Source organism: Perca fluviatilis, chromosome 14, assembly GCF_010015445.1.
Source record: "Perca fluviatilis chromosome 14, GENO_Pfluv_1.0, whole genome shotgun sequence".
Classification (NCBI taxonomy): domain Eukaryota; kingdom Metazoa; phylum Chordata; class Actinopteri; order Perciformes; family Percidae; genus Perca; species Perca fluviatilis.
Window position 1 is genome coordinate 23,096,999 of NC_053125.1, and position 11,938 is coordinate 23,108,936.

At 36.7% G+C, this 11,938-nt stretch overlaps 1 protein-coding gene across 1 annotated transcript in view; it reads right to left on the minus strand.

Moving 5' to 3' along the window:
- Window positions 1–614: 614 nt before the first annotated feature.
- Window positions 615–11,938, minus strand: part of LOC120573305 (mucin-2-like) — a 12,629-nt gene continuing 1,305 nt past the window's right edge. The window contains exons 2-11 of the mRNA XM_039822965.1: window positions 10,725–10,915; window positions 7,251–7,388; window positions 6,133–6,223; window positions 5,497–5,677; window positions 4,092–4,233; window positions 3,297–3,440; window positions 2,736–2,782; window positions 2,290–2,604; window positions 2,004–2,083; window positions 615–919 (exon numbers count right to left, since the gene is read on the minus strand). Coding sequence (XP_039678899.1) covers window positions 845–919; window positions 2,004–2,083; window positions 2,290–2,604; window positions 2,736–2,782; window positions 3,297–3,440; window positions 4,092–4,233; window positions 5,497–5,677; window positions 6,133–6,223; window positions 7,251–7,388; window positions 10,725–10,915 — 1,404 coding nt within the window. The 3' untranslated portion in view covers window positions 615–844. The remainder of the gene's footprint in view (window positions 920–2,003; window positions 2,084–2,289; window positions 2,605–2,735; window positions 2,783–3,296; window positions 3,441–4,091; window positions 4,234–5,496; window positions 5,678–6,132; window positions 6,224–7,250; window positions 7,389–10,724; window positions 10,916–11,938) is intronic.

Sequence of the window (11,938 nt, forward strand, 5' to 3'; positions counted from 1 at the left end):
GTCTGTACGGTATGTTTGATGTGTCTCTCTTGGCAACAAATGATGACTGTAAAACTTTGAAACAGACAATTTGGTTCTATAACTTATGACAGTGAATAAATGTTGTAATTCTGAGAATGAAGTTGTTGTTTGCAACCACAATGCAAACCACTCTCCAATAATTGTTTTTACAATTTTCTCATGAATTATGGACATTTATCAATTTGTTAAAGTAGAAAGATTATGAGTACTTTAAGGGGTTCGTCTGCCAAATTTAATATACCTTTTGTCAGGATATGTTTTTTACTTATGCTAGGGAATTATTATTATCCCAGATTAACAGACATTCATATCATGGTTTATGTGTTGTGCATATTTTGGTTTGATTTACTTACTTATTTGTTGTGTTACCACCTAAGTTGTAATTGTGTATCTGTTGCTGGTATGTTATATTTTTTATTTCTTTTTTTAATCATGCATTTATAAAAAAAAATGCTCTCCTGTTTTTGTATTGAGGACACTTTTATATGTAGATATAGTTTTACATATGTCTGTGTATAGCATGTTAGTATATATTTTAATGATATTGATATCTAACAATCCTTATTATAAAGATAATTATGAAGTTATGAAAGTTCACATTGGACAAAAACATTTTAAAACACACCACAACAGGAACCTTATACATTCAAAACAATCAAATATTTACGTTCTTGGTATGCATCCATTGTATTTATGCATAAAAGCTGATCATTACACCACATGCTACTTCAAACGTTTTGAATTTGACAGGCAACTGAATACATTTCTCTCCAGGGTCAATAAATGTTCACGTTGAACCAACAGGGGTCGCTGAGGTTGTAAATTACTGTTGCACAATACTCAGAAGGCCTACAATCACATTTAAAGGCAGTCCATGTCTCACCAGTTCATCTCTGATCTGGAAAAGAAAAAGAATGTGACGCTGAGATATGATCATGACAACCATCAGATATGATGTTCTGTGTAAAGGGAGCTTTGTAATATTGTATATACTTCTGAATCATCAGTTGTGTAGCTGACTTACAGCTGACACATTTGCATCTAACCTTGTTTTTTCTTGTATTTATTACAAATTCCGTAGCGCCACTAACATACAATTAAGAAGACCTATTATGCTTTTCTGTATTTTCTGTTACAATGTTGGATGCTCATATTTAACGTTGCCAAAGCTTTAAATAATGAAAAATCATCTTTAAAAGTAATTCCTGTGAGCCAAAACCTCGGATTTACCACTGTTCTGAACGCTCTGGTTACATCAGTTTTTTCTACTCTCAGCTCCGTATCATGTCATACCGAGCTGGTTGTCTATAAATGGTTATGTGTTCCATGCAGGCAGGCTGCAGTGTTTACTTTACATACTGTAGCTACATGTTAATGCCAGGGAACGCTGAAGTCTTGGCTACTGATATGAATTTCTCCCCAATTTCCGGTCACATTCCTGCTGGAGCATATCCTGTTGTGTAGTATTTGGTTTAAAAGCCTGCAATTTGCAATTGTTAATGGTAGAAGGTGCTGCTATATTCCATTACAATCCACTGCTCACTAAATAGTACATGCTAACGCCAGGGAAAGCTGTAATCTTGGCTGCTGATGTTAATTTTGGATCATATTCCTGCCGGAAAATGTCTGGTTGTTGTATTTAGTTCAGACGCCTTTATTGGTTCACGATACAACGTCCTGATGTATACTCTGTTGCAGTCAGTCTCCACAGACTGTAACGTTACTGTACAGAGGCAGCAACAGCAGAACACAGATGGGGAGACTCGGAGATTGCGGAAATGCTGACCAATCAGAGCATACTGGGTTTAATCTGCAGTGGGGCTTAAAAAGTCAACATGTTCTAGTAGAAACACAAAATACAAGTATGAACTTTGAAAACTGTATATAATAGGTCTCCTTTAAACCTGCAACTAACCCCAGCAGCTGCAGTTATCTAAAGCTTTGACATGCTTTGATATCTGATAAAATAAGAAGAGTCTGACCTGTTGTGTGATGATACTCGTGAGGTAGTCTTCAGACAGTGGAGATGAAGAGGAAAGCTTCACTCTCAAAATAACAACAACTAGAAACACAGTGATTCAACATTACAACACAGGCAAGAAGGGTGCTCAAACTGAGTAAAACGGACTCGACTAAAACAAGGTCTTCTATGTTTAGGCAATTCAAATTCCATTGTTCTCACTTAGCTCCGTCACTTAGCTATGTATAGAGTATGTCCATAAAGAGATTATGATTAGAGTGTAAAACATCAACATTTGTCATACTCACATTGGTTTGAGATGTTGGGTACACCTGTTGTGTTTTCAGGTGTAGGAACTGGTGGTGGACTTGCTGTAGTTGGCGTAGTGATGATTGATGTTATTGGGGTAGCTGATGCAGGAATGGTGGCTGTAGTTTGTGGGGTTAAAGTTGGAGTTGGCAAAGTGATGTTTGATGTGGTCAGTGGGGTAGTCGTTGGGGGATCTGTGGTTGTTGTTTGTGGGGTTGTTGTAGTTGGCGTAGTGATTGTATTGGTTGTGTTTTGTGGGGTTGGTATAGTGATGTTGGTTGTTACTACTGGTGTAGTAGTTGGAAGAATGGTTGCTGTTGGGTGTGTAAACAGAAGTGAATACAGAGATAGAATGTAGATGACACATGAACGTTATCAATCCAGGAAATAGGCAATGCAATTTAAAACATTTACAAAAACAAGGAACGGTTCAACTCACCGTTTCCAACACTGACAATGACACATCGAAGCTCAGACTGATACTTGGTGGAACTGTTGAGATAAATCAATCCAGTAGCTTATTTACAAAATGATCTCACAAATATTTTTTTAGATCTTTCAAGACAAAATGTATTTCTTGCTCAAGCTCTCCTATGTCTTAAGGAATATTTCACCATTTTGGTAAATATTCTAATTTGCTTTTTTTATTGCCAATAATTAGATTAAAAGATATATAGCACCAATATACAAGGCTATATGTCAGTTAAATATGAATTAACAGCCTAGAGTCACACTTCACATCAGGAAACAGTCAATAAATCATCTGCACCTAACCCCCTGAAAAACTACTACTCAGTCTATAGACTTTGCTTTTTTTACGAATCAATCGTACAAGATATATGTTAATGTTAATTGTTGAGACAGACAAGAGTGGCATCAGTCTTCTCTTTTAATTCTGTGCAAGAAAGTGAATGAGCGTAGAGAAAAAAGTAAAACTTCAAGCAATTGATTCAACGGATGACATTCCACATTCTCTAAGGTAAGGTTCATGGGACAAGTGACTGACTTGGAAACTGCCTGGACAACAAAGCATATCGGGTGGCTTTCTCCATCTTCTTGTTCAGATGGCGTCCATCTCAGGGTGTACTGTCCTGTTCCTGATGTAGTCTGGACTATGTTGTGTGGCCCGCTGAACAGCAGCTCAGTTATTCTTTAAAACAATTTAATAAGAAGATCAATAATTTACAAAATTAGCCCACCCACAAATGAAGTTTTCTGTGACGATATTATTGAAATGCAATTGAAATTCTCACATGGCATCTGACTCAGCTCTCTTTAAAAAAAAATGTTTCCTTCATGCCAGTCACGGCTGGCAGATTTTTGGTGAGTCACATCTGCTGTTTCAATAAAGTGGTCTAACCTTATTTTTACAGTCTATGGTTATTATTATTATTATTAGCCTTTAAAACTCTGAGCTTGAACTACTACTGAAACAACAGGGTCCTTATACACAATGTACTATAGGATGTATTTCATGTTCTTCTTTCTTTCTTTTGGCTTTGAATGTGTACTGCATGTTTAACCCACTGCATATATCATATCATATATCATAACAGCACTATGGAGTCAGTTCTGTTGCACTTGTTACACTCTTGCCAAACCTGTCTTGTTCATCAGAGTTGGAGTTACACAACAGATCACATTCCTTGTGCACGTGAAAACCTTGGCATGAAAACCTTTTTGTTTGTGTGGCTAATGTGAAAAATAAGTTTTCTTATCTAACCAGAGAACATTCTGCATCAGTTACCGGTTTGTATTTTGATATGTAAGTTCTTTTAAATTAGTTTTTTGTTTGACTTACGTGGAGACATTTGCCTCTGCACTGATGTTGATTTCCAGGGTCTGATTGACAGAGGTGTAAAGCTGAGCTCTGTTGGCTGAGGTTGGAGGCAGGAATTTGGGCAGATAGAGTCCCTCTGTGCAAGATGGTACCACAGGGTCCACTGGAACAATAAAGAAAAGCAGAACGTTTTCTAAGGATGGCAATGCTAGTCGGTTTGTCCATCCACCGGTCCATCACCAGATTAGAATATTTCTGCAATCTCTGTTTGATTGGCACAAAATGATGTCCAGACATTCATGGGACCCAGAGAATGAACCCTAATGTAAATCCTAATAAATGAGTGACCCCACGACTTTTCCTATAGTGCAACCAGCAGGTCAATGTTTTCCTTCTGTGAAAAATCTACTATATTGATTGGCAACATGGCATCATGACTTTGCGTAAATATATACGCCACTTTCATAAAGCCAAATGGCGTGTTATTGTACGCATTTTCAGCTATCCACGTGTATGATACGCGCTGTATACAGCTGATGTAAACATACCCACCACGTGGCCTCGCCACGTTGCGCGTTATCGCGAGAATGCGACGTACTATCGCGAGAACAACGTCACACGCCTGTTAAGAAAAAAAACAAAAATGGTTGGGTTTAGGAAAAGAACACAGGGAAAGGCTTTAGTAACAAAACAGTGACAAAAACATGGAAAATAACGACAAAAACACGCTTAGGACAACAACAAATGGTTGGGTTTAGGAAAGAAACATTGGGTTGGGTTGAAAAACGGCAAAAAATGGCCAAAAAAACGCCACACGCTGGGCGCGAACCCAGCTCTCCCAGGCAAAAGTCCTGTGTTTTACCCATCCGCTACCCTAACCTACCTCCTTACCCAATCCCCCGTTCCTTTATACTACTCGCTACAGCGGAAATTGACTCGCAATGTAGGTCAATGGCGGCCGATTTGCGTTGATATACACGCAAAAATGCGATTATGCGTCTTGATAACACGCAAAAACGGAATACAAATTGGCGTTTCATACATACGCCAATTCATGAGATCAGTCTGTGATTGGAACAAACTTGCTTGCTGCTCACAGAGCTGGAACCATTACATTTAAAAAAATGTCACATATAGACTATTTTGTTCACACTAAGTATGATTCTTTGTTTGTGTTTATACAACTCTTAACAACTTTGACTTTTTTTTGTAACAGTATGAAATTTTCACAGTGTGATAATCATATCAGAATATATCACGATTTCACGGTATCATAGTATAAGGTATTACACAATTTATTGTTACAGTATTACCAGTTGCAATGGCCCTTATAATAATGATCCACTTACTGAAGATCAACCACTGAGATTATTTCTAAATTATGTGCAGCAAAAAGAGTGTAGCCTGCCAAAACTAAAAATCTTACGTCTGAAAGCAAACTGGACAGGTATTTCGCTGATAGATTCATTGGGAGTTATGATCGTCTGCAACCCGTTGGTTTGAGTCAGGGTGATATTCTGCCTGGGAAAGTCCTCCATCACCAGCTGTATGACGAACGCACCTTCAAAACTGTTAGGTGCTGGGATGAATGACAGAATACAAGAGGACTGGAAGAGACAGAAAGAGACATGAGGTCAAAATGAAAGTAATGAAATGCATAATGCATAATAAAATGTTGCCTATAAGGGTATTTTATAATAATAATAATAATAATAGAACAGATGAATGAAAAAACAATATTGAAACAAAGCATTGCCATGTCAATAATGTGTGTAATAAGTCTGGTTGTCATCCGCATAACAGTGATAGGACATATGTCTTTGCATTATGTTACCTGATGAAATATGTACAGTAAAGTGAGAAAAAGACTAGACCCAGAATAGAAATAAATAGAAATAATGAACTATGTTCATTTTCTTTAACCCAGTTAAAAATGCTCCAGTCTACATCATGATCAGGTTTCTTTGCTTGTTTTCTTAATTTGTTTTATTTTTTGTCACGCTGGTCAAAGCTTAATGGTGTTATCTTCAAGCATCAGTGTCTGTGGACTTTGGCTACTTACTATTGTTACGACCCCAGATCTGCATCTAACCTCGTCTCCGTCAGGGTCAAATGCCAACAGGCTGAAATCTCTCCGACAGTTTGAAGGAACTCTGACAGAGAGAAACATTGTGCAACCTTGCATTAATTACCATATAAATCACAAGCCAGGTAGCCAAGCTGCTGCTGGATCAGTTTTGCCTAGACAAAGATGTATTAAAGGTGCAATATGTAATATTTTTACTGTATTAAATCCAAACATGACCAACATATGTCACCAGATAATAAGGAAACATGCTCAGCTGAACTACTATGTTTTCTGACAACAATGCTAATGCCAGTAATTTCTCCTTTTGAAATTGCCGTTCTGTGACGGAATGTCTGTTTGTGTTTTGGTCTGTGTGTTGTTATCAACTTCCCATTCTGACAGCCGGGCCGGGCTGCCAGATGTACCTTTAAAAACGTAAACCCAGCACACCTCAGCTGTGAAAGCAGCAAACAAACAAATGAAATCAACGGAGATAGATTTTACCCAAATAAAAAAAAACTCAGTGTTTCTAAACAGTTGCGTGACCAGAGACGTAACAAACCCTGGGTAAATATTGGAGATGTATTTGAAAGATGGAGACAGCTTAGAGCCCAAAAGGATGCAGAGTTGGCTTAATTTCCTCCTAAACAGGTAAGCATTAAGCTTTAGGCTAATTTATCACGGCCACTAGGGACGGCTATGTGACACTAGCGTCTAGCAACATTATTGGATGCTCCGTTCTGAACATGGCAACCTCCGTGAACTTCGAGTCTGGATGGAGGGGCCGGGGGCAGACGACTCCGGTATTTTGATTTTGGACTGCAGTAACTATTTGAAACGCTAGCTGTTAGTGTTACATATTGCACCTTTTAAATGTCAAATTTCAGATTAGTGTCATTGTGTTGAAATTGGATACATTTAAAAAAAAACAATTTACAATTCTGGGCATAATTTTAAATCAAGGGAAACAAAATACATTTTAGATAACAATAAAATAATTCACACAGAGTCTGATGGTTTTCTTTTAAATGTGTTGTGACACATGGAATGGTTTTAAATACACAAAGTGTATAATATCTTACTAAAGACACAGAAATGGTGAGGAGGCTAACCTCAGATCTGGCAGGATGGTGGTCTGGGGTGATGTGTTGGGTCTGCCGATGTCTGACCGGTTCCTTAGTTCCACCAGAGTCAAAGCACTCCACCGATAGATGTTTTGTATGTTATCTATCCAGTAATTCCCGTCCAAACTGTTCATGAAAGAGTCTGTTTTTGAGCTGTGCTACACATAACCGGAGTGTCATTTCAAGCACTGAAACAATTAATACAACACATCATAAGTTAAGGTTTGTTTTCAAAAGAGATCTGAGGATTTTCAAAAAGCCAACATCAACCTTCCAACTTTAGCTGCAAATTATCTCCTTAGACATTGCTCTAGAAAAAAATTTGGGTTTGTTCCTAACATTTTCATATGAAACACATGGCGATCATGTATCTACAAATACCTTCAAAAGGTACATTTAAGAAGATATGTGAAAATGCCCTTAGTCCTCAGATGGTTAAAATAAATAAATAGGTATTTTTATAAAATGTACATACTGAATCTTTAACTCCTAATACAAAGTGTGTTAATAAATATATATTATTTCATTAAGCCACCAGAGCAATTCAATCAACTTTGTTGTAAAAAAGTACAGACCCATTTAGTTATGTCCACTTATTTCTTATTTTTAACTGAACACGCTTATACAAGTTTTGGATTTTGAACTCAACTTTATGAGTTTTTGAAAGTTAAACTTGCATTTATTCATTGGGTCCACTATTTAAATTTTTTATCAGATATGTATGTGTTGATTGAACTTGGGTATGTAAGTTATCAGTTGAAAAAAAAAGTGTGTGTTGCAACAAAAAATGGTTGCCTTTCGATTTTAAAATAACCTGTCTTCACAGCATAGTTAAAGCATGGACAGAATAAATTGATTATACACCGCAGATAAGTGATGTAGCCTATGCAAATTTCTACTAAAATATAACAAGTGTTGTGGCAAACAACAAAGCACTAGTGGGAGGAGGGAGTACCTGTCAAAGGCTTGTGAATTGTGAATTTGGCATTTCACTCTTCTCATATTGAAATGTACTTGAAAAGTACTTTTCAAAAGTCAAACAGCTCCACCCACCATTTAGCCCCACCCCAATCTACATACTGCAGTCAGGTGCAATTGGTTCATTGGCTGGTCAATTCCCATGATGCAAGACGGTTAAATAGAATTGTGTTGATATTTTTTTTGCTGAAAAAGTTTGATTTTTTTTGTTTTGTTTTTGTTTTTAAAGCGTGTGCTTGAATGTAGTGTTTTGTTGCCTGGTAATTGTCATTGTTGTGCTGGTTTTACATTTGTAACCATGAGTTAAGTGATTGTTTGTTTGATAAGAAGAGCTGGAGTATTGTAGCATTAGACTTTGAGCAGTAATAGGCTTCCTTCAGCTAATAATCTGCGGTGTGACACTTCACTAGCCCAAGTGACGCACGATCAGAGGCTTTAGAGGGACCCCTATTTTGCATGGGGGCCCCGGCTGTAACCAAGCACCCACACTATCTCCACTACAAATGTGGTTATGTTATTATAACTTTAAACCGTGAGTTGTAATAAAGCAGAAAAGTATGTCTGTTATACTAGGCAAGGAAGGTTTCTTGCATTATTAAAGAAAGTAATTCATTTGTTTTAACTTAAAGTATGAAGTTAAACTAAGTATTTAAAAGTTAAATCAACTAAAATAACAACTTTAACAAAACCAGAACACTGTAGTTACACCACCCTCATTAACTTTAATTTCTAAGTTGAAACAAAAGCAGTCTTCAAGTTGAGTGAACTTCGATTTTCAAGGCTGAAGGTGAACTTTCATTTCCAAGTTAAACTACCATGAAATTTATTACAGTGTGTGATCTTTTAGTAAAAACATTAGTCTGCTTAAGTTGAAAGTATAAGTTCAATTGCTGCCTTAAAAAACATGAGTACACCTAACTTGAAAAGACAATTGGTATGAATACAGTTAGTTGAAATTAAATGTAAAATTGTATTGTTTGTTTAACAAAAAGAAGCAAGTTTCCTTGAATATACAATGTAAGATAGATGGTTGTTTTAACTTACAGTATCAAGTTCTAACAATAAATTATTATTAATTAAACATCTTCTCCTAACTTACCTTCGCGGAGTTGAAATAGCATACAATTGTATTTTTTGTTTGACGAGGAAGCAAGTTTCCTTGAGTGGACCAATGTAGTATTGATAATTGTTTTAAATCACAGTATCAAGTTCAAACAATAAATGATCATTAGTTAAACATATTCTATAATCTAACTTTGTGGGTTGAAACAACACTATTCTTAATGTTGGCTTTACTCACATACTTTAAGGCAGCAGTTGAACTTTAAATTTTTTAAGTAGAACCACCCTGATAAATTTTTACAGTGTAAGGCAAGGCAAGGCAATTTTATTTGTATAGCACAATTCAGCAGCAATACGATTCAAAGTGCTTTACACAAGACATAAAGACACAATTAAAAATATCATACAAATTGGTAACAGATGAAGAAACAGTTATAAAAAAATGAATGAATAAAAAAAATAAAATTTAAAATTTAAATACAAAAATGAATTCAGAAAAGGCAGTGTTAAAAAGAAAGGTCTTCAGCCTTGATTTAAAAGAGCTGAGATTAGGTGCCGACCTACAGTTTAGCGGTAGTTTGTTCCAAATGTAGGGACCATAGAAGCTGAACGCAGCTTCCCCCTTTTTTGTTCCGACACTGGGTATGGCGAGCAGACCCGTCCCTGATGATCTCAAGGATCTCAACGGCTCATAGTGTAGTTGCAGATTCGAAAGGTAAATTGGTCCTAAACCGTTAAGTGACTTATAAACTAACATGAGTATTTTGAAATCTATTCTTTGATGCACAGGAAGCCAGTGTAAGGACTTCAGAACTGGAGTGATGTGATCTATTTTTTTGGTGTTGGTAAGGACTCGTGCAGCAGCGTACTGAATCAGCTGCAGCTATTTAATAGACTTTTATGAATACCTGTAAAGACACCGTTGCAGTAGTCAAGTCTACTGAAAATAAAAGCATGGATAAGTTTTTCTAAATCCTGTTGGCACATAAGTCCTTTTACCCTTGCTATATTTTTAAGATGATAATAGGCAGATTTTGTTACTGACCTAATGTGGCTGTTAAAATTCAGGTCAGAGTCCATAATTATGCCAAGATTTCTTGTTTTGTCTGTTGTTTTTAACATTGTTGATTGAAGATGAGCATTGACTTTTAATCGTTCGTTTTTTGGTCCAAAAATGATCACCTCTGTTTTATCTTCATTTAATTTTAGGAAATTCTGGCACATCCATTCGTTGATTTGTTCAATGCACCTGGCCAGGTGTTGTGTTGGACTGTAGGGACTTAGGACTTAGGAACATTTTGGAGGTGGTTTTAAGTTTTCACCTTTTGAGTGACTATTTAAAAATGTAAATTTTTGGCCCTCTATGAGGTAACTGTGAATTTTAATGTTGTTTGTGTTTTTGCATTGTCATGGTGCACTCACACCAGCTGAAACGGAGCGTTGCTAGGAACCTGGCGAGTCATGATTCCCTCTCTCTGACACCACTCTCCGCTGCTCTCCTGGTCCACAATGTTTAGCACTAAAGAACTCTCATTCCCACAATTCCCACTGCCGCAGGTCCACAAGGCATTCTCTTGGCAAGTGCCGAAGCTTAGCTTATAGCGTAGGACCACCTGTCGTATCACAGTGACACAAAAAGACAACAAGACTTCAAACTCTTCAAAGCATCCTGCAAATATACAATTCTTGATAAATCTATCCTGCTTTCTGAGGATTATTATTCAGGGTTCAACGCTATTTTTTTTTTTTCACTTGTCCTGTCGGGCAAGTAAAAAAAAAAAGTCTACTTGCCCAAAGTAAATTTTTCCTGGCCCTTAAACAATTTTTTTTGGCCAATGAAAAAGTTGAAAAAAGCTTTAAAAAAAAGTAAAACTTCCATAAAATAATAGTACATCAAAAAAGCATGAAAAAAACACATAAAAAATGTCACAAAAAAAATATTGCTGAGAAAAACGTCATAGCATCAAGCGCTAACTCAATGATTATGTTAGATGATACCTGGGGCCTCATTTATAAAACTGTGCGTAGATAATATTCTGAAAGATTTCGTGCGCAAAAAAGTCAGAATTTTCGTACGCAAAAACAATATTCTGATTTATACTCTTCTCGTTATAAATAGGGACGTGCGTTACCTTATGCGGTCGTGCACGAGCCTCACGCTCCTCCCAAGGTCGTCCCATATTTGTCCATGTTAATCAATCAGTGAATATTCCAGCCTTGAAAGGAGCCCTTGATCACCAATCACGAAACGGAAAAATGGGGAAAAAACACTATTCAGTGATTGGGAGATCGAGGTGCTCCTAACAGAGGTAGAACATCGAAACAAAATCCTGTTTGGAAGCCGTAACCCTTGTGTAGTGTTCATATTGTTGTTACACAGCCTTAATACTTAACAGATTTAGATCAGTTACCAATGATATACATCATTTATGGTTCATATTTGCCATTTACCCCTGTGAGATCACATTTATGATCATATGATCATTTTCGTTTTCTGTGAGAGAGGAAATTCAATTATTAAAAAGGTAAAAAATAGAAACAAGATTTTGGATCATTAGTGGTGCAAAACAGGTGAAAGTGCTTGAAATGTGACAATTTGGTAACTTGTATGGTAACTGTGTGGGAATAGCAGGTGC